The sequence below is a fragment of the Zootoca vivipara genome, chromosome 9 (assembly GCF_965207765.1).
Source record: "Zootoca vivipara chromosome 9, rZooViv2.hap1.1, whole genome shotgun sequence".
Classification (NCBI taxonomy): domain Eukaryota; kingdom Metazoa; phylum Chordata; class Lepidosauria; order Squamata; family Lacertidae; genus Zootoca; species Zootoca vivipara.
Genome location: NC_142592.1, coordinates 54,763,165 through 54,786,991, shown reverse-complemented (window position 1 = coordinate 54,786,991; position 23,827 = coordinate 54,763,165). Strand labels below are relative to the sequence as shown.

General features: G+C 42.3%; 1 protein-coding gene across 14 annotated transcripts in view; it reads right to left on the bottom strand.

Annotated features, from left to right (window-relative positions):
* ERC1 (ELKS/RAB6-interacting/CAST family member 1) overlaps positions 1-23,827 on the bottom strand; it is a 172,634-nt gene that overhangs the window by 83,897 nt on the left and 64,910 nt on the right. For all 14 annotated transcript variants that reach the window (XR_015945907.1, XM_035127943.3, XM_035127945.3 and 11 more), the window contains one exon: positions 4,683-4,818. Coding sequence is in view for 13 of the 14 variants with exons in the window: in XM_035127943.3 (XP_034983834.3) it covers positions 4,683-4,818 (136 nt within the window). In the remaining variant the exon portion in view is untranslated. The remainder of the gene's footprint in view (positions 1-4,682; positions 4,819-23,827) is intronic.

The window sequence follows — 23,827 nt, the reverse complement described above, 5'->3', positions numbered from 1 at the left end:
GTCTGCAACAGACAGTCCTCGAAAATTATAGTGTGCAGTTCTAATTGCAGCAGACATGGAAAATACTCATTAGGTTGTCTATGTTATGTCAGAATCCAGACTGTCATATTCAGAATCTTCAGTGGTGTCTCCACTTCTACTCTATAGAAGAATGCATGTCTGGTTAAAGCCGATCTGAGCAACTGCATAGAAGGAAGCATAGTATAATGGAGGTATAGCTGTGTTTTTCATCTGAGAAAAGCAGCAAGCATTTGCCATTCAAGTACTGTACATAAGTAAGTTTCTCTATTCAAAAGTATTAACTCTGTGGGACATTCTAATTCTACAGAAAATCCAGAAAATGATCAAGTAGTGCAACAATCAATTCCATCTTAATATTGTAATGTAATCGATATGGAAATGTAGCAATATATTTCAAATATTAATGTTACTCATATATTATCACTTAAAAATTCAATGAATCTGAAAAAGCTAAGCAAATGCAGTTAGTAAACAAAACAGATGTGTATAGCAAAACAAGCAGCTATTAATAAATCACCACCAAACAAAAGCCATTCCTGTGCCTAAGTTATAACTTGGTGATATATTATTTTCCAGAATATGCCTTTTTGGAGGTGGGTGGGTGGGTGGAACATGAAATTCCCACTAACTTTCAATTTCAAGACTGTTCCACGTTGGCCTCTTACAAAGAGAAAGTTGTACAATGCATACTCATGATGCTGGAAGATGTTCTCTTAGTAGCAAAGAGCACCTTGCTTAACAGAGCCTGAGAATATGTCCCACTTTTTTGCATCCTATTTATTAAAAATGAAACCTATGATTATTCAATCGTAGTGGCAATGTAAGTGGAGGAAGCTCCCACATATTTTTTACATAGAATTCAGATGCAACTCTGGATGAAAGACTAGTGATTTTAAAGTGCTAGATTCTATTCCTTGCAGCCAATAGACTATGTGGGAACAGGAGGAGTCAGTATGAATATTTTGTGAGCCCCAATTGGTATCTGGGTTTGGATTAAATATAAATTAAAATTAAAAAGCACATTATTCAGCACATTCAGAAGCTTGTTTTGTACTCAGAACCAGAGGGGGACTATTGGAATTTGCATCATATTTATGATAAGCATTATGAGCTCCTGACTCATATTAGGTGACATCGCATTCTAAATGCTACTGTCTATGTACCTACTAGAAGCCATGAGAAGGAAAAAAGAGAGTTTTTTATCTTCCTGTTAGAGAAGCAAACTCTCAAATATGTATAAAGCTGTTAAAAGAGAACTAAAGTTGGACAATATTATAAATCCATTTTATTTGGTTCATTTTTAGTCCAGGTAAATTGAGTTAATTGTCATTATTGCTGGTTTTATTCCTCCAATCCTCTTATTGTTCTTTCCAAATGTCAAGTTTCCATCATCAGAAACTCCCGGTATAAATGAACACTTTGATATTTGACTAAGGAAGAGACAAACCACATGCCTATTACAGACAGTGCAGTAAGAGCTTGGAAGCTTGTTTATTTGGCTGGATTGCAGATGGCTAGTTTAAGAAAATAGGGATCATATTTTTATGCACTACATAATGAATTATTAATTCCAGCCAAAACCACAAAAGCCAAAATTATTTGAAATTGGTGCTTCTGTGTACTAACCCCAAAACCGGCAATGGTTGCTTATAGTATATCTATTTCTCCCTGTGCTTACTTTTTTATTTAACTAATTAGCTCCCAGGAGAATAAAGGAAAAGTAGTTGTGTTGGATAAGCTGACTGGATTCTTGCAGGAGAAGAGTGGGGACAGAATTTTAATGAAAATATTCTCCAAACAAAATAATTATCCTGTAGACTTTCAACATGTTCAAATGATATGTGATTATGCAGGAGAAATAAACCCAGGCAGAGCACTTTAGGATAGGCAGAGGATGTGAAGCTATTGCTGAAATATGTAAGTTTTTATTTAATGTGGTCATAAGGAACAATGACCAAGAATGCGAGTTGTATTATCCACATCAGGGATGGAGGACAATGCAGCCATCCAAACCTCTTTATCTGGACTTCAGGACTCTCACTAGGCTATGCTCCTTTCCTCACTAGTCCTGTCCTGTCCCTTCATCAAGTGCTTTTCGTGGGGCTAGAACCCACTGCAGGGGGTTGGGCTAGATGAGCCTTGGACTCCTGATTTCTTCAGTTGCTCTGCTGTGAATAAAAATATATTGTAGCTAAGGTGGCAGTTATAGATGACTGGCATTTAATGTAGCTGAGTGATGTCAGGTACAATTCCATAATTCTGAACATCCCATTTACAGTGTACTGTCACTGCCACCTTGGCTTCAGGACTCTTTGGTTCACATTCAGAGCAACAGGAGGAGGAAAAAACTGAGAAGCTTTGCTGTAATAGTGTTCTAACCTGTCTGTACCAGGCACCCACAACGGCAAGCCAAGCCAGTGGTGCAATATCATGGGTAGTTCTTAGTGAGCAACTTTATTAGATCACCATTGGAAGTGAACTCAGGCCTTATAAATCTCTTCCTCTGGCCACCTTTCCCAAGGTCTAAGCTGTTGGCCTAAAGACTGTGTGTCTTAAAGAGCCAACCCTGCAAACAAAAACTTGCTCACCTTTCTCTAGTGGCCTGCTCCCTGCATCGTTTGGGAGGTGTGGTAGCATACAGAGCACTTGATTCTCTTACAAGTCAGGTTCAGGGGAGGGTCCTGACTCAGTTTCTAGGCAACCAGCCTCAGATTCCATGGATTCTGAGCCACTAGCCTTAGATTCTGTTGGCTTTGAAATACTAGCATCAGGAGACTGCTCAATTTCCCCAGGTGGTGATACAGAGCCAGAGACTAAGCTGGCTCCTTCTCTGAGCTTGAGGGCATGACAAATATCCCTCTAGCCACTGTAATAAATATGATTTTATGATTAACTGCATCCTTATGGGATTCAGAGCAAGCTGATTTGATGTTTTAAAATTACATATCTATATATATAAAGACCCTGATGTTGGGAAAGATTGAGGGCACTAGTAGAAGGGGACGACAGAGGACGAGATGGTTGGACAGTGTTCTCGAAGCTACGAACATGAGTTTGACCAAACTGTGGAAGGCAGTGGAAGACAGGAGTGCCTGGCGTGCTATGGTCTATGGGGTCACAAAGAGTCGGACATGACTAAACGACTAAAGAACAACAACATCTATATATATCTACATGCCCATACTCACACACCCACACAAAACTACTAATATAATTAAACTGGACCTGCTACTAAATGGGGAAGAGACGAGTCCAAAATAACACCACCAAAGAGGACTTATTTCACCTTCAAGTGAATTGTTATATATTTGAGAAAACTGACATTTGAATGCCATTACATACCTATATGTAAAGCATGTGGCCATTATTAGATTAATGCTGAAATAGAGAAGGACATTTAAAGACACATCTCCACCTAGGTACTTTGCAAAGGCTTACAAGTAGCAACACTTAAAGCTGACCTATAAATTATGTCCCTTGAATTCTTCACTGTCCAATGAGGCCCAATGATCACTGGGAATTTGTATAAGCTATGGACGATGGATGCACAAGTCCTTATATATTGAGCAGTTCATCAGCCTTTCTTATATCTTCTACCTGTTCCACATTAGCTTGCAACAGCTTCCCTAATGTTTATTTGTGGAGTTATTTACACATGTACACACCAGAACCATGCCTCTTTCCCTTCCTGCCTCCCACAATCAGGCTCCAGATAGTATTGTGAATGTAGTCTGTACCTTTAGAAAGTGCAGTGTCTCCCTTTTCCTGCACCCTCTCTCCATGTATCTCTGTGGTGCAATGGATCAGCGCATCCGGCTGTTAACCAGAAGGTTGCTGGTTTGAGCCCACCCAGAAATGACTGTGGGCAGGATTCCTGCACTGAAGGAGGTTGGACTACATGACCCTCAGTCCCTTCTACCTCTACAATTCTATGATTCCATGTGGATAGTCCACTTTAAAATGAGAATCACTCTGTTGCTACAAAACATTTTTTGAATTAATAAAATGTTAAATACATTTCACCTGCTAACCCCTCAGAGAACTTTGTTCAACTAAAGTATGTTCATCTGAACACAGCTTCCATTGCAAATTAACTTGGTATTGCAGATGACTATCACAATATGCCTACTTTATGCTGTGAAATATTCCGTGAGGAGTCACTTATGACAACATGGCACTCACTGTGTCGGTGGCTTTACAGATGGAGAGAAATATGCAGTGAATAGGTGTGAAACTGAAGAAAATGATCTGTGCCCAAATAAACAGAAATGTAATTCTGTAACTCCAAGGATACTTACTGATACATGTGTGCTTCTCAGGCTTTCTTCACTGAACAAAAGCTAAGTCCAAGTATCTCAAAACAATTAAGCAAGATCTTTAGAAGCACTGGAAGCCAGACTCTGTAACCAACTCGAAATCGATGACGAGTTTATAATGTTGTTCCAGTAACTTATAGCTGAAGCAAAGTCCTATTTGCTTACTTACCATAAAAGGGATCAAACTGTTGAAGCTTAATAGGTCACACCCTTCCAGAATCTGGAAGCGCCTCCTTTAATCACAAAGCAACTCCTTTATTAGGAATAAGTCTGAAAGCGAGGAAGCAACTGAGGAAGAAATTTCAAGGAAGATGGCCCTGTATCAGACATACAGATTCACGTTACCTGCAATTGCTGGGAACTGTCATTAAGATTGTCTTCTCGCCGTCTAGCTTCTTCTAGCATCTGTGCACTCTTTTTCTTCTCCACTTGTTCTTTATGTTTCAGATTTGCTACCTTTTTATTCTGATCTTTAATTTGCCTGTAAAGGGGAAAGCAAGTATTCAAATGCTTGTGCAAATCTACATTTGAAAGCAGCAGTTATAAAATGCAAGGTAGAACAATTCTTCTGTATTTTCAGCAATGGTGTAGTTTTGGCAAAGTTATTCTCTGCAGCAACCCATTTTCAGTTAAGTGACCAAAGTCGACAAAATCTTATGAAATCAAATACGTCTGCACACAATAAATTATACAATGGAGTTCTAGAATTGGCCCCAAGGCTGTACTTGAGTTCAAAAACTGGGTATGCACTATGGTGACTCTTTTTAAAGACAAGATGAGAACATATTGAGATGAAGCCTACAGTATTAAGTCTTCTGGAAATGTGGCTATTACTTCATACAACTTTTTAAAAAATGTGGAAACCACACCTCACTTCACAGTGAGGAAAGCCGAAGAATTGATTAAAGAGAGAAACCCCCACACTTTACAAGTCTGAGGTAATACTTCTAAATACTTGGGAAGCAGCATCTCATTTTCTGTGCTGTGTATCTTGGAGTAAGACTACTACATCATTACTGTAGGTTAAAAAGGGAAGAAAAATGGACGGAGAGAACCCACACAGTTGATTTAGGAACCCTTTAATCTCAATAATCCCCCAGCAGCTGCATCTTAAGGGAGAAAAGTCTACTATATATTCTACAAAGTAGCTTGCCCTTTTGTTTGTTCTCTATACATTATGATGTTGCTTGAGATATTTTTGCCACACTTGGCACAAGGTTTCCTGTGTTGCGGTTGGTGGCCTTTGTCAACATTTGGATGCTAGACACCAATTTAATTCAAAATGGCAGACTTAAAACATGACTTTGGTGTGACTTGATCTGGGGTTTTTTTTCTGTAAAGGTTTGGCCACTTCCCAAGGTATCATCGCCAAACGCAGTACAAGGGTACCAGAGATGGGGGTTTCATTGCTGTTTGAATGTTGGATGCCATTCTGAATCAAGATAGCAGACTGAAATGTGACTTTGCCCAGTTTTTTGGCCTAGGTGAAGTCATCTCTTGATATATCATTGTCAAACTCTCCATGAGGGTTCCTCAGGTGGGAGCAGTGGGGGCATCATCAATGTTTCGATGCCAGGCACCATTCTGAATCAAGATGGCGGACCAAAACATTACTTTGGCATTACTTCATCCAGTTTTTGGTGTGGCAGATCCAAACTCACCAGTAACTCTATCCATTTAAAAATCACAATATTTTTTGGTTTACCCACAGGTAGCGTCAGGCACTCTCTGCTAGTAACCTATGATTTTTATGTATAGGATTTTTACTGACTGACATATACTCCCTCACATGGGCAAGCTCTCACTACAGTCTGACAAGCTATAGTGAAGGCACAGATTTGCCACCTCATCTGCGGTTTCTGAGAAAGAGCAGGACTCCATAGGAAAACAGTTCAATTATCCAAGGCTGCTGTTTGGTAAAGGAGGCTGCAATCAGGAGGAGAAGGATATACAGTGAGACCACTATCAAGTGTGCCATTACATACTTCTTCCCATTCACTGGCTGAACTGAGTGAGGCCTGTAGTTTAACTAGCTTACCTAGTGTTCTTTAAAAAAAAAGTTTGGTAATGTGGTCTTTCTGTTAAACTTGGAAGGCTTGGAGCAAGCTTTGGTATACTTTGTGTTGTAGCTCCAGCTCTACAGAATCAAGCATCAGACAAAATTAGAAAGTTGCCTAGTATCATAATGCTTAGATGCATAGAGAATACATTTTTTTATTTAAGAAGGCTTTCCCTGAGATGTGACCTAGTCATTTATGGAACAACTGTATATCTAAAGAAATTGTTCTGTTTAATTTATTTTTTAAAGGATATTATTGTTTTCATTCTGTAAACCACTTTGATTACTTTATATTATGAAGTGGGCTGTAAATCTTTTGTTGTTGTTGATAATACAACCACTAAATAAGCATGTTCAGGTGTACATTTCAAGCTCAGTCCCTGCTGTCATTTTTAAGGTGCATTGAAATAAATGTTTTAGTGCTGTTTTACATGTGGAAGTTGTCTCCAGAGGCTCAAGCTATTCTTCAACCTACAGAATTCATAGTGTTAAGGCAAAGGAGAATTCCTTGGTAGTGGGTAGTGTTGCGGGGTTTGCACATGCTCAGTGTCTCAAATATGTTTCACCTTGGCATTGTTATTCAGAATCTATTTTTATATTATAGTTCCCACATGGGAGGGCCCCAGGAATTGTGTTTAGTGGCCTTGACATCCTGCCTCTTGTGTAGGAATGTAAGATGCTCCTCTTATGTCCTACAGGCACTATGTGGCTTAACTGCTGTGGAAAAAGCTTTCTGAATGGCTCCCACTCCCAAGATGAAGCATAAGGAAAACAGAACAGTAGCCTGCAATTTAACAAACTGCTGTTTTAAGATAAGAGAGGCTTTAAAGCTGCTAGCCAAAAAATGACTATTTAATTATGTTGAATATTAGACATTTGGATACTCTTTGATTAGATAGTCTTTTGACCTTGTTTGCTCCAGCAGATGACCCAGAGAAGATTAGGCCATGCCTGCAGCCCATCTGTTCTGCTAACAGTTAACCTAAGAGGCCTTTTTGACATTTAAGAGGCTGAGGAACATTCTCTTTGCAAGTATGCCATCTATGGAAGAAAAGTGGAGGTGTAATGTCAGATTTATATCACACTCTTTTTCCACCTAAAAAGACTTCTATGTGGCCAGAGAATCAATGTACGGTATCCCAATGTTTATATTTCAATATATATGATCAAGATTAACTAGTTTGCAACACACTCTCTCGGGGAGAATGGCCACCTCTAGAGGTTAGAGAGCAGGTTACGACTCAAATTCTGACTCATTGTTATAAGAGCTATTGTTTCGTACTATTATTTCAATAGTTCACTGTTCTATGGTTTTACTTCTTTACAAAATGTGAATATATGTTAACTTGCAATACATTTTTATTTGCATTATTTGCCAGTTTAGACTTTAATACACCACACCACTAATTTAATGTAACAATAAATTAACTACCGTGTTTCCCCTTTTTTAAGACACCGTCTTATAACTTTTTTTCCTCAAAAAAACACACGGTGTCTTATTTTCAGGGGATGTCTTATTTTTTAATTATGTTTTTATGGTACCTTAAGGCCTCCTTGGCCAGGCCGGGCCGAGGGCTCGGGGTGCTGCTGGGTGCTCTGCATGGTGCTGCTGGGCGCTCTGCTGGGCGCTGCGGTTCCAGGCACCGAGGTGACAGGTCGCTGGCTCTTTGCTCTGCCCAGCGCTGCCGGGCGCTCGGCGCTGCGGAGCGCTCCGCCCTGCAGCCGCCGATTCCAGTGGCGGGGCGGCAGGTCTCCTCGGCCGGGCCAGGAAGAGGCCAGGCTGTTGGCTCGGTGCTCCGCCCGCTGCAGGGCGCTCCGAGCACTCAGCGCTGCGGAGCGCTCTGCTCTGCAGCCGCCGATTCCGGCGGCGGGGCGGCAGACCTCCTCGGCTGGGGCAGGAAGAGGCCAGGCTGTTGGCTCGGCGCTCCGCCCGCTGCAGGACGCTCCGAGCGCTCGGCGCTGCGGAGCACTCCGCCCTGCAGCCGCCGATTCCAGTGGCGGGGCGGCAGGTCTCCTCGGCCGGGCCAGGAAGAGGCCAGGCCGCTGGCTCGGCGCTCCGCCAGCTGCAGGGCGCTCCGAGCACTCGGCGCTGCGGAGTGCTCCGCTCTGCAGCCGCCGATTCTGACGGCGGGGCGGCAGACCTCCTCGGCTGGGGCAGGAAGAGGCCAGGCTGTTGGCTCGGCGCTCCGCCCGCTACAGGGCTCTCCGAGCGCTCGGCGCTGCGGAGCGCTCCGCCCTGCAGCCGCCGATTCCGACGGCGGGGCTGCAGGTCTCCTCAGCTGGGCAAAAAAAGAGAAAGAGGCTAGGCCACTGGCTTGGTGCTCCGCTCTGCAGCCGCAGCAGGCCGATCCTATGCGGAGCAAACCTTTATCTGCCCGCGCTTCAGCATGCGGGACCCGGGAGACGCTGCAGAGGGGAGAAGAGGCAAAGGGGGAGGAGGAGGAGGCGGTGGAGGGGGAGGTGGCTCCGGCTTCGCCTCCTTTCCTCCCTTGCAAGGCTCCTCGGCAGCCCCAGCGGAAGGCAGAACCTCGGGCCCGGGAGCCGCCAGCCGGCACTCACTGAAGGGAAAGGACCCAGCATGCCGGCGATGTGGCTCGTGGGTCTGTTAGCTGCCCCCATCGCTTGGATTCACACCGCCTCTGCCATTTTCCTGGGGCGCCGCACATGCCCGGCAGCAGCACGGGGGGGCTTCCCTCCGCCTTCGCGTCCTCCCTTCACAGCCCCCTGACGAACCCACCGCCTCCACCGCTACCACCATGCTGCGGACCCGGCTCGGAGGTTTCGGTGGTGGTTTCGGATGAGGGAGCGGGGGGAGGGCCCGCTTCGGCAGAGATAAAAACTCTCTCACGCTCTGCGAATGCGGCAGGCACGCAAAAAATAAACTAACTAAAACAACAACAGGGGGATGAAGAGCGTGCGGGGTGGCAGCAGTAGCGGAGGTGGCGATAGCGAGGCTGGCCACCCTCAGGAGCTCTATCCAGGGCCGTCTTAGGTATGGCTTATTTTCGGGGTGTGGCTTATATTTCTCAAATGCTTGAAAATCCTGCTACGTCTTATATTATGACTACGTCTTAAAAAGGGGGAAACACGGTACAACTGCTACAAATAAAATGTGCATAAAGATTCCTTTCCTCGTATTGGACTTACTCTTGAATAGCTGTAAAGATCACAGGTGACACATGTGAGGTGCACATCAGCTCATATTTCAGGGCAAATGCGGCTACACACTAACTGCTACAGTGCCCATTTCTATGGTAACATGTGAAGCAGGGAAATAGTGGGGGAGCAAACTCAGCTGACTGGCCTGCAAAAGTTCTGTCCCTCTGAACAAGAAGCTTCTCTTCAGCTGATAAAAACTACCTGTGCAGTCCCTCTCAACATTAGTGCCAGGGCTAAATGGCATTTTGGAATCATTCCTGTATCTTTTGGGAAGAACAGACCACAGTGTCTAAAGTATTAATTGGATGTTTTTTATAAATACAATATTTATGTTAAAAGAAATTAAAACAGGAATTTTTAAAGGCAACCCCCCCCCTAGAAAGTAAATAAGAAACAGACTCATCCTGCGATGTCATTTAAAGAAAAGATGAATTCCTTTCATAATTTATGCCTCAGACACAATTCAACAGCTAAAAAAATCATTATGCTTTTCAAAGGAGTTAATGTAGCACTGTTAAAATGAATGCTAGCAAGTTCAAACAGTCCATTAGGAGTTCTGTTTGCAAGCTTCTTGCCACAAGTCCTCGTCATTTTCTTACACTGCTCTTCACTTTTCCATGGCATTTATAAGACAAGGCAACCAATGCCAATGAAAACAGTCCTTGTTGCTAGAAGTCATGAAAATATAACTAGCCTGTTGTATGTATGCCAGCAAGAAGCCCCAAATGGGTTTTCAGAGAGGGGTGGGTGGATTTTATATCCTGAAACCAGGAAACCCAGGTTTTAAAAACAAATTCCATGTACAGATAAGTATAGAGGAAGGGGAAGGGAAGTAGAATTGAAAATTGAGATGGGTGGATAGGAGAAGTCAATTTTGTACCTAACCATTAAAATAGGTCTCAAGAGAGTTCATAGTTGTAGGTAAGATCAAGAAGCAGATTAATTCTTGCCATTCTACCCAGTACTTATTTTCTCATTATTTCAATATCATCAGTACTTTGAAAACTTCACAAAATTATATCATCTTCTAAACTTACTAGAGTTTCTGTGTCTATACATCTTCATCTGAAAAGTTTCATGGGGGATACCTACCGTAATCAGATCCTATACCTTCCCCCTAGCACCTACTCTCTACAGTAATCAGGGATTTGTAACTCCCTAAAGCAGGGGTGTCAAACTCAAATTCATCGGGGGCCGCATCAGCAGTTTGGTCACCCTCAAAGGGCCGGTTGTATCTGTAGGACTATGTGTCCACTCTTTATTATCATAAATTGTCACTGCATTCAATTATTACTGTTTTTTGTAATAATGTAAGTAATAACTAGCTCTGAAAGCAGAAACATAGTCAGAATAATGGCAAGTAGATATTCAAATGTACAATTATTGTACAATTTATTGAAAAATGATTTTTGGTAACTGCACTGGGTGGTGGAGGCTCGCTAGGGTTTCATGCAGGACCTTTGCAGAGCTACTAGTACCTGGAGATGCTGGGGTCCTTCTGCATGCAGGACAGATGTTCTGCCAGTGAGCCACCACCCTTCACCAAAGGGACTGGCTGAGGTTGACTCACTGGAGCTGCTCTCCTGGTTCCAGGGTTTAAGGGCCAGAAGTATAAAGCAGCATCCTATGTTTCTGAGGAGAGGGAGGGGAGGGGAGGGGAGGGAGGGAGGGAGGAAGAAAAGAGGGAGTGGGAGGGAGAGAGGAAGGAAGGAAAGAGGGGAGAGAAAGAAGAGTAGGAAATAAGGAAGGGAATAAAGAAGGAAAGAAAAAGAAAGGGAGAGAAGACGGAAAGGGAGAAATAAAGAAGGAAGTAGAGGGAAAGAAAGAATAAGAATGAGGGAAAGGAAGAAAGAAAGGGAAGGGGGGGCGTCGTCGCCTTGATTCAGCGCCAGAAAAGAGTACGAAGGGACCCAGGGGCAAAAAGCATTTCTTGTGCAGCGTTAGGCAGCGGGTGTCCGTTTTAGGAGAAGTGCGTAAAGCCTCAGAGTTGCATGTTCGTGAGGCTGAGCCGCTGCTGAGCTCACGTTCATGAGGCTGAGCCGCGGCAGGAGGAGGAGGAGGTGAGGCAAGAGGAGGAGGAGGAGGAGGCTTGCCGGGTCGGTGCCCGGCAGCGCCGTGTGGAGAGTCCCGAGCCTCTGGGACGCAGCAGTGCTCTGTAGCACTTGGAATCCTCCTCCTCCTCCACGCGGCGCTGCTGGGTGCTTTGTCTGTGCTTCAGCAGCAGCAGCAGCAGCCGTTTCCAGGTGCCGAGCCGTGGCAGGAGGAGGATTCAAAATGCTACAGAGCACTGCTGCGTCGCAGAGGCTCGGGACTCTCCGTGCGCCGCTGCTCCGGCCGCCTTTCTACCCCCCCCCCGGCCCCAGCTGTTTGTCGGCGCTTTGTCGGTGTGGCGCTTCAGCAGCAAGGTCCCACTGCTGGGTCCCGCTGGCTGGGGCGCTCGGCGGGCCACATGAAGAGGTCTGGCGGGCCGGATTTGGCCCCCGGGCCTTGTGTTTGACACCCGTGCCCTAAAGGGACCCCTGACCATTAGGTCCAGTCGTGACCGACTCTGGGGTTGCGGTGCTCATCTTGCCTTATTGGCCGAGGGAGCCAGTGTATAGCTTCCAGGTCATGTGGCCAGCATGACAAAGCCGCTTCTGGTGAACCAGAGCAGCACACAGAAACGCTGTTTACCTTCCCGCTTGGAGCAGTACCTATTTATCTACTTGCACTTTGATGTGCTTTCGAACTGCTAGGTTGGCAAGAGCTGGGACAGAGCAACGGGAGCTCACCCCGTGTATCTGAATAAGTGTGCATGCACACGAAAGCTTATACCCAGAACAACTTAATTGGTCTCTAAGGTGCTATCTGAAGAAGTGTGCATGCACACGAAAGCTTATACCCAGAACAACTTTGTTGGTCTCTAAGGTGCTACTGGACAATTTTTAAAGCAATTAAACAGTGAGAAATCACAACCAAAAACCTGTGTAAGAATTGGCCTAAATCCCCAGCAAAAGCAATTAAGAAAGCTAGGTTGAATTTCTACCAAAGCAACACAACAAGAGTAGAGCCCAGTTTTTTCAGTGTTAAACAGTGTGGAAAAGACTGCATTTCCCCTCTTAACAAAGATGTGAATCAGTATGCAGGGTGAGCAGAACAGTCTCTCCCTATAAGAAGAGAAATTCATCAAGCAAAAAATTATTTAGGCATTTCCCTGAACATGCAAAGCCTACAAATATGGATGGGGACAGGAAGGTGCACACAAACTGCACCTCAAACATCTTTACACATCATGCTCTCCCTCTTCCGCCCCTCCCCATGTTGTGTGGGTCTGCAGTGGGGTTTGTTCACACTTCTGTGTGTGGCATAGCTCAAGAGAATGCAAGCAGAAGTCTCCCACAGACCTTCACTATGCAGTCAAGGACTAAGAGGGGCATGATGTGTTGGGAGAGGGGTTTGTATATGTGCCCCTGCCCACAGTTTGAATCCTTGTTCACTAGCACACCTCTTCACTGTTCAAATAGCAGCAGGGCAGTCATTGTTGGAGTCTCTAACACAGAACATCTGAGGGGGAAAATGAATCCCTTACAGTCACATACTTTGCCAGTGACTGACCCCATGTAAGGCTGGAAGACTTTTGTAATGTGTCTGCATCACACATTTCTTGAGTGGAGAGAAAACTACAGAGGCACCTGTGCCCCTGAGTGAGCTAGAATCTTATCAAGCGCTACAAAGAGCAATACAATTTCTCTGCTGACGGGTTAGAGTACTTGTGCAACTTCTTCTTTTAATAATGCCTAAAGTTAGCAAATGGGCCCAAATGCTGGCAAATGCTCCTCTTGCATTAGTGACACAGAGATTGATAACAGGAATCCAAGTTCCTGAAGGTCTGAAGGTAGACGAGGTCACCAACTTGTGGAAGCCAAGCAGGTCTGGGTCGAGTTACTTCCTGGATGGTGACCTCTTGGGAACCACACATACATCAACTTGGATACCGTGATGGAAGGAAAGTGAGATTGAAATGCGCGAAAATAAATAAAATGAAATAAATAAGTGCTATTCACTGGAACTCATTTTGGTTTAGTTTTGGTAAACCATAAAACATACATGGTTTATAGTGGGGTTGGGGGACTCTATAAGTTATATAATGACTGTCTCCTTTGTCACTAATAGGTGCACATAAATCATCTGTTATTATTATTATTATTATTTTAAAAAACACCCTCTGGAGGCTGTATTTGCTGGAAGAATCTGATGCACATAAATTAAGTTTGAATAATAACCTCAATTTTCTTTCTAATGATGTCACACTGGATAATTTGTTTACTTTGGGATATGTTAACATGACGATATATTTTAATTTAAACGTTTTACATAATGGTAAATGAAAACACTGTGCTCCATCAATTTCCCTAAAAAACAATCTCTCCCGTCCCTAAATAATTTCCCATGTGGCACTTTCAAAAGCATTGTGAGCAGTCAACAACACAGGGAGAGAATGAATGTGCATACATGTGCTGAACCCTACAATATCTGAAAATTATTTTAAAATAATAGTTATACTCATATGAAGAATGTGAAATCTACTCTGTATACTGTACTACTGTGCTGTAGATTGAACTATTGTATTGCATTGTATGTGGCTATCCTTGAAGACAGTCTAGAAGCTGCAGCTAGCGCAGGATGCCACTGCTAGACTAGAATTGCAATGGTTGCTCATTTGCTGTTTGGTCCAATTTAAGGTGTTTACTTAGCATGTAAAACAATAAATGACTTTGAGCTGAATACTTTAAGGACCACCTCTTCCTATAGCTGCTTGGTTCAACCCTATGTTCTGTGTGGAAGGTCCTTTTTGTGGGTGTGTTGATGTGCATAACCTGATACACAGTGACACAGGATAGGGCCTTCTCTGTGACACTGCCCCAGGTACAGAACACCCTTCCTCTGGAGATACGACAATGTTCTTTACTGATGCTGCTGATTATTATTACAATCTAGTACCTACCCTTCACTCTAAGGTCCCGGAGTGAGTTACAACATTTAAAACACAACATTAACTTAAAATACAATATCGCATTATGTTAAAAACAGTCTAAAACAACTTACAGTATTAAAATAAGGTGGGTCCTACAAATATACATCTCAAGTGTCAAAAGCCAGGTTAATTATGACTTGAAGAAGACTTAAATATTTCTTCGAAATGGTGTTTGGGTGAGTGTTGTAAGTTGAATGTTTCGTTTTAAATTACTGCTGAACTCTTTTGAAAGTCTAGAAAGATAGGAATAAAATTCATATTGTCCCAAGATGAGTGTTCTAAAATGTTTGGGATATAGGGGTGGAATTTGAGGTTGTCCTATGCTACTAACCTTTTGGCTGGAATTTGAAGACTGCATAAGCATGTCCTATATCTGGCTGATTCATGCAATATTTGGAAGGCCACCCAATACAGACATATAAGGCAATTAATATTATGCTATAAGCTGATTGAAGAGAGAAGCAGTTATCCTAAGTATCCACAATCCCTGCTTTTGGTCTTGATTGTATGTTTAATTTGTTATTATTTCTAGAGGGGTCTCAGTCAACCCCTACCATTACATATATATAAAAATAGTTTGAGGCGGAGTGAGGAAATAGAGGATATATAAGAGAAGGTGTGGGCTATATACAATAATCTTATCATTGATTTGCACTTTATATGATTGAAAACTTTAATAAACTATTGGCAACATGGGCATGTACTGAAACAAAGTGACATATCTATGTTCTTAAAGGTAAAGGGACCCCTGACCATTAGGTCCAGTCGTGACCGACTCTGGGGTTGTGCGCTCATCTCGCATTATTGGCCGAGGGAGCCGGCGTATAGCTTCCAGGTCATGTGGCCAGCATGACAAAGCCGCTTCTGGCAAACCAGAGCAGCACATGGAAACGCCGTTTACCTTCCCGCTATAGCGGTTCCTATTTATCTACTTGCATTTTTACGTGCTTTCGAACTGCTAGGTTGGCAGGAGCTGGGACCAAGCAACGGGAGCTCACCCCATCACAGGGATTCGAACTGCCGACCTTCTGATCAGCAAGCCCTAGGCTCAGTGGTTTAGCCCACAGCGCCACCTGGGTCCCTAATCTATGTTCTTAGAGCTGCCAAATTTAAATGTAGTGGTGTAAATGCCTCCAAGTGTGAATCTGGGGCCTGTTTCAGACATTTAGGGGGAAGTATATGGGTGGGAGGAGGAATGATGGCTCATTTCCCTTCTCCTAAAGAAACATGGGACAGTATTTACTCAGGGTGAGCCCACTGAAATTAATGAACATGACTAAGGCCAGTCCATTAATTTCAATAGGCTTACTACCACCCATGGGATGCAGGCATCACAAAGAAGTTCATAAACATGGCCACCTGATTTGTGCAGGTCTTCTTCCTAAATAATAGGATGGTGGGGTATGATGATATATTGATGTCAAAGAGGTCATATTACACTCACTGGTCTTGTTACCAATATGGAGGGGAGAACTGTGAAGGCTCTTTTGCCCCTGAGCTTTTGAGCAGTTACATACATACATACATACATACATACATACATACATACATACATACATACATCAAAGAGACTTTACCTACTCTTTGCCAAAATATTTTGAATTATTACTTTCCAAGTGTTTAGTATGCTATGTGACATGTGCCTGACTAACTTGAGTTGAGGCATCAGTCATGGCAAGACCCATACCTCCTAGAAAATGTGCAGAAAATGTGAGGCCAATTTCCAATTTAATGATCCACTTCTTACAATTCAGATTTAAGAGCTAGATTTAAGATTTCTTATGAAGCAGTTGAATTTGAAGACAGCACAGAACCAGAATATTCAAAACTTGTGAAAAAATTGTGCATATGTGATTTGCACATGCGTGCAAGAATGCTTACTTGGCCAGTAAGCTGCAAGACAATTATTTCATTATAAACTCAGCATGTTAAGTTTATTAGTGTTGCACTGAGACCATTTCTGCAATATGAACTAAAAATCAAAATATTTAAAAGGACTTTGGCTTTCAAATGCTGATTATCAGTGGGCCAGTACAGTAGCTTAAGATATAAGAACTTACCTACTCTAATTCTGCTATATGCATTTCAGAGTTAGAAACTGCAATTATTTGTACTTAGAAAAACCAGCTGAACATTTTTTCTCTAGAGAATAGAGATGACTTTTTAAATTAGAGCCTTTACACCATTTCCTTTTTTATAAAACTCCTTGACAATTATGCCATTTCATTGCAAACTTCTGGCACATGCCTTTAGGGCGAACATATGTTCAGTATTGCTCATGTCTAGCTGGTGAAATGCGATAAGATCTCTTTCCTGCTGGCTTCTTACCCAACTAGAAATTAAAGCACTGTTTTGCTTGGTTTTTTTATTTTTTTAATTATCCTTTATGGTATTTTGCTCCAATTTGCCAGCCCTGTCTTCCATGTTTCACCATCTTCCCCCATATGGCATTAATAAAGCCACATGCTAAATTTTCTGGGGTTCTATGGCACACTCAGGATATGAATTACTGTAACAATGTGTTTTTAATTTTTCTCCCACTAGAGGCGATGAAATCAGGTAGTGTTACTGTTATTCTTGCTTCCCAAGTTTATCCTCCTCTATATATGGGTAAGTGGAGTTATTACCAGTGGGGATGCTGATCAATAGTTCAACACAGGCTTTTGTTGTAAGTTTGGTTATACAAATATTTTTGGAACTTTAATAACTTCCTTTTGATTATTCTTGCAACTTGCAATAAAGAAACATGTGCTACTTTGGCATAACAACCAGAGTGGTCTTTCTGACAATAGTACAGCACACCATAATATCCTAAATTAGAACTATATCCCGCATACTCAAAATTTTGCAAGTGTTCAAATGTACATAAAACAAGTATGCACAAGTTCAAAACTAGCCTCTAAATGGTATATTTCCCCCTCAAAGCAGCCCTCTATATTTTCAAAAGCATTGAAAACAATATCCCATACAATTCTTATATGAAAAATAGGTGTACTGATCAGCTAATTTATTACTCTCATACAATGGAATTATTTTGCAAACAGCCACAACCCATAAGTATAGGGCAGCTTTAAAACGTCGTATCGAAGACATAACACACACACACACACACACACACACACAATGATTAAGAAGCACAACCAAAGCTCCTGGGTGGTAGGCCATTCAACTGATTTTCCAATTACAAAGAGAAGTACCACTCAGGACTCTCTTATTTTCAGGTACAGGCTCAAAATGATAAAATCGACTAAAGTTTTAATGTCAGGTCAAAATGTCTGCCCATGCACACAGATAAATGAGTAAGGTGTAGAAAAAGTGAACCTTTGAAAAATGTGGAAATGCGCAGACCGTACGGATTCAAGATGGCCCATCCACTGTTGATACAATGTACTCACACTTCATTGACCTCTCCCTCACCAGGCAGAAGATGGAGAATCTGAACTTAGATGAGGTGACACAGTGCAGGACTGGAGGAAGCCAGTCAATGTGCTGACTGTCCCACTCTCCCCTGCTCATCATATAATAATAATAATAATAATAATAATAATAATAATTTATTTATACCCCGCCCATCTGGCTGAGTCTCCCCAGCCACTCTGGGCGGCTCCCAATTGAATATTAAAACAATACAGCATTAAATATTAAAAGCTTCCCTAAACAGGACTGCCTTCAGATGTCTTTTAAAATTAGGGTAACTGCTTATTTCCTTGACATCTGACGGAAGGGGATTCCACAGGGCGGGTGCTGCTACCGAGAAGGCCCTCTGTCTGGTTCCCTGTAACCTCACTTCTCGCAATGAGGGAACCGCCAGAAGGCCCTCGGCGCTGGATCTCAGTGTCCAGGCTGAACGGTGGGGGTGGAGACGCTCCTTCAGGTATACAGGACCAAGGCCGTTTAGGGCTTTAAAGGTCAGCACCAACACTTTGAATTGTGCTCGGAAACGTACTGGGAGCCAGTGTATATCTCTCAGGACTGGTGTTATGTGGTTCCGGTGGCCGCTCCCTGTCATCAGTCTAGCTGCTGCATCCTGGATTAGTTGCAGTTTCCGGGCACCTTCAAAGTAGCCCCACATAGAGCGCATTGCAGTAATCCAAGCGGGAGATAACCAGAGCATGCACCACTTTGGCAAGGCAGTCCGCGGGCAGGTAGGGTCTTAGCCTGTGTACCAGATGGAGCTGATAGACAGCTGCCCTGGACACAGAATTAACCTGCGCCTCCATGGACAGCTGTGAGTCCAAAATGACTCCCAGGCTGCGCACCTGGTCCTTCAGGGGCACAGTTACCCCATTCAGGACTGGGGAGTCCTCCACACCTGCCCGCCTCCTGTCCCCCACAAACAGTACTTCTGTCTTGACAGGATTCAACCTCAATCCGTTAACCATCCATCCTCCAACCGCCTCCAGGCACTCACACAGGACCTTCACCGCCTTCACTGGTTCTGATATTGATAAGAATTTGCTAATGTCTGAACAAACAACAATAACTATTGTCAGCACATCCAAGTTTTGTGCTATAAACTACTCTGTAGTCCAGCTCCCCTATACAGAGTAAGATATTTCTGATCCCGTCTTCTAGAGAAAAAAATTGGGTTTCTGTGTTTCACTACCTCAGCTGTAGATGTACTTGTCTAATAAAATCCTTAAATTAGTATATACTGACCTTGAAGTGAGGCTGAACCAAGCAGCAATTCCAGGGTAGGAAATGTGAAAGAGAAAGTTAGAGAAAAGGTTAATGAGGATACACTCCAAAGTTAAGACATCAAGAAAAGTGACAAAGGAACAGCACAGCATCAGAAAGCAAGACAAGAAAGAAAGAAAGAAAGGCAAGGCTTTTTCAACCAAAAATTTCCATTCTGGTAAACTTCATAGCAACAAAAAGAATTATTTATAATTTTTTATTTATTTAATTTCTATACCGCCCTATACCCGAAGGTCTCAGGGCAGTTCGAACCACCCAATTAGATTACACCATTCAACACACAAGGAGCGCTCCAGAAAATGCCTTCTTTTTGATTGTTTTGTTTCCTTTCTTGGAGCAGTAGTGTAAAGACAACTCCAAAGTTTGCATGAATCAAACTGGAAAGCAACTGTCTACTGCTTGAGAGAATATTTTATGGAACACAGACGTTAGCAAGATGACAGTTCTGGGAAATCAGACAACTTTCTTCAGGCTGCCTCCCTCTCAGATTTAAAATTTATTCCAAGAAAATTTCTTAATTTATCTCAACAAGAAGGCCAAAATTAAGCGAATCAATACACCACAAGCCTTCATGTGTTGCTCATAAAACTTTAAGAAAATCCAGGAACTACTTATCATTTTGTATGAACTCTTCAAACACCTAAGAACATTTTCAATCTTACTGTCAAGTCGGCTATATTTTAAGTTTATATAATGAGGTGCAATCTAAAAATCAATAATGAACATGCTACTTCTAGACAGTTCCCTCCAACACTATGGACTGGTAGGCATGCTAAAGACTACTTGTTGGAGGTTACTGCACAGCCATGGGCCTCAGGAGTTCATTATTGCCTTTTTTTGCTTTAATTGTAACACCCTGCTTTCAGAGTTATCTATGTTCAATTTCACTGATAAATATGAGATTGACAGACAAAATCAAAGCAGCATTATTCTTCATCTTCTTGATTTAGCAAGTTGCAAAGAAAGTTTTGTGTTGTTTTTATAAGCTAAAATTATGGCTATTTATGAAAATCATTCAACCCAGCTCATGCTCTTCCTCATCAGGAACAATAAACTGTTCCTCCTCTCCAAGACAATCATGCATGTGGGAAACAGATCACTAAATGACATATAAATGTTCAAGAAACAGTTGTGGCAACCTATGAACTGGCTCTATCTTAAACATACTCTAGGTATGCAGTACAAATATTCGGATCCAGAAGTGACTACCAGAACTTTGACTTACAGCACTAGCAAAAATATTGAGTATTGAGTAAAAGTTAATAATTGCTCTCTTACTCAGTTTTACTCAAGAGCTTCCTACTATATATAACTGTGAGCCAGTTTAAAGCTACTTTTAAAAGGTTATATCCAAACCATCAGGTTGATTTGGGTATAATGCACATTTTTTTTCAAATAGATGCACTGCCTCATTTCAAAGTCATTTCATTGGATTAAATATACAAACCATACAAATTGCTAAAAACTGAAGACTGCCACTTCAAAAGAAATGTGATTAGAAACATAGCGGATCTGATACTTGATAGACCACCATTAATGATACCAGTCAATTCAGCTAAAAAGTTACCTGCTGCTCTGAAAGTTAACTTTCAACTGCAAGTTGTCATCTTTAGATTTACAACATTTACAAGAAGAAAACAGATTTTTAAGCAGCTGTGTTTCAAAAAAAGTTAGCAGCTTAGAACCTACCAATTTGGGGTCAGTATTACACTGCAGCTACTTACTATTTACTCTCATATCTCAGAGGGATTGGGGTAAAGAAAGTATAGAAGTCAGGAAAGGACAATGAAACATGTACTTCAGATTATTTATGACCAAATTTATTTTTCCGCTGTAGAAATGTCCTTTTTTCATTTGCCAGCATCAAGGACAGGGCCAGAAATGACCGATAAGATGTGCTTTATTCAGTTAAATGTCAAAGACCTCAGAGAGAAAAAATAAAAATTACCTAGTTTGTTTTCTACCAGACTTTGTATTGATACCAATTTAACAGTGGACAACAAAAATATAGCAGGCACTGGAAGCTTGTGACCTGGCAGTTCATCAACTAGCCCAAAACCCTGCTGATTGCTTTATACATTTAGAACATGCCTAGAATTGCAGAGCAGCTTGGAAACACTCCGTTTAAATGGACAACATCCTTTTAAAAACCTACATCAGTGAAATTGACTTAAATACAAAAGAGCAAGCAACTTCCCCAAACAAAGCAGGCCTGAGCAAGCAAGAAATACGAGAGTTAGAACGAGACAATTCAGGTTACAAAATAATGCAACCATTATTGCAAGCAAAAAATTTTTCCAAGCACACATGCTACCCGCATTCCTTACAACATTAAGAAGCAGCCTCCAAGCTTTACGTGTATACCTTTGATACAATGTGTTACAAAATTGAGGAAAATGGTACAGCGGGTGAAGTGATGTATTTCTAAATGAAGTTTGAACAAAGTTCAATAATTTCAGGTCATTTCACTTCAATATGAGCTAAGCATATGGCTTAAAGATGACACAATTCTCAAACTAGCATTTTATTTTTTTTGTTTATTTTGGGAAAGTCTTCCCTCCAGTCCCCTCCCTGGCTATTTAAGTAAGTGTGCTTAAGACAAGCAGTTTTCACTGGATTCCCTGAATAGAACATCACTGGAGCTGCAGTTTGTCACAGTTACATGGGCAGAGTCAGTATTGGGTCCAACTCAAGTGGCGGATGAGGGTTGGATTCTTAGACCAGTTGGGCAGGAGGCTGGGTATCCCCCAAGGGAGCCTGGGGGGTGCTTCCTGTCCAAATACCCAAAAGGGGCAGAAAGGCCTTAATATCCTTACTAGTGATGGGGGGCGGAGGGTCTCTGGATATGAAGCATGTCAATAGGTGACCCGCGACAGTGGCCAAACTCTACTTCTTATCCATAAACCAGCAGGCAGGCTGGTTGATTACTAGATGCATACACAATGCCTATGCCCAAACCTGCATAAATCTGTAATCAATAAAGCTGTGGCCTTATCTGATCCCAGCCACTGGTGCCTTGTGTCTTATTTTATGTCTTAACTGCCTGTTCACCCTCCATCCCTCATGGCTTCATTGCACCTGGGCCCGCAACTAGTTATCAACAGCTTATTAAGGAAAGGTGAGTGATGGGCACTTTGAAGAGAATGAAAAGTTACACAAAATACTCACACTCATACAGGTTTATATGCCTGCATTTGTGTAGGGATCAGTATCAAAGGCCCTGTTCTCTGACCTGCCAGCAAGAGCTGTTGGGTTAACACGGCTCACTCAGCGTTGACCCCATACCCCATGAAGAGACACAGGGTATTATCACAACTACTGGTATGTGCTTTTCTTTTAATTAGAATAAAAAACCTATGAAATATATATTTTTTATTTTAGTTCCTGTTCAGTTGGATTGTGCTGTACTAGAATATATAGAAATAGATATATATAGATATGGATAGATATGGAGCTGTAAACCATCTTATGGGGACAGTGTGCCTTCAAAGACAAATTAAATAAATATTTAAATGAATAAGCAAGATATTTTAGAGTTGTGTGTTATCTTTCAGTTTTCTCATTCTGATTTAAAAACACACACAACAGGTTTTATATAGGTTTGAAAGCACAATTGAGCCAAACAGCTTGAAACTGAAATGGCCTGAAAGTAATGGAGTTATAGTGTGGGAATTCACAGAAATACAACCACCGAAAGAAGAGGAGGTCGAAACAAAAGTCATTCAAAAATGCTGATAATATGATACCAGCAGAACTAGTGCTCCAGGTTGTATTCCAGGGTCTTAAAATGTTGCATAAATCCAATTAATGTGGCACATTGGCAGACATACACACACTGACTACAGCAAACCCCAACAGAAATTGCAGCCAGTTAGCAGAAAGCAGCATTCCACCAGCAAGAAACAATAGCCTTGTAAGAAACTCACTTTCCTAAAAAGTCCCATACAAAACCCCCTACAGGCTGGGGTGGAGGGACAGACACCTGGTAGGGGGAGCATATTCTGTGCGAAGCGTGCCTTCTGAGAAAAGGCATGGCCAAAAAACCACAGGCACAAAACAACCCAAGGGAACCAGGAAAGACAGAGAGGGAGAACACAAAAGAAACATCAATGAAACATTAGATGATTGTGGGATGACAATACATAAAGAGAGCAAGTAATTAGTAAAAGGAACTAGAAAGCCTGACATTTGATACATGAACAGAACTGCGTAAAAACAAAGCCATTCACAAATTGGGTGCATTCTTTGTTTGATTTTCAACTTAATCTACTGAAGTGCTTTCAACTGTTCAAAAAATACAATGATTCATCAAATATTAAAAGCTCCCCTAAACAGGGCTGCCTTCAGATGTCTTCCAAAAGTTTGATTTCTTTATTTCTTTGACATCTGATGGGAGGGTGTTCCACAGGGCGGGCGCCACTACTGAGAAGGCCCTCTGCCTGGTTCCCTGTAACTTTGCTTCTCACAATGAGGGAACCACCAGAAGGCCCCCTGCGCTGGACCTCAGCGTTCGAGCAAAATGATGGGGGTGGAGACGCTCCTTCAGGTATACTGGGCCAA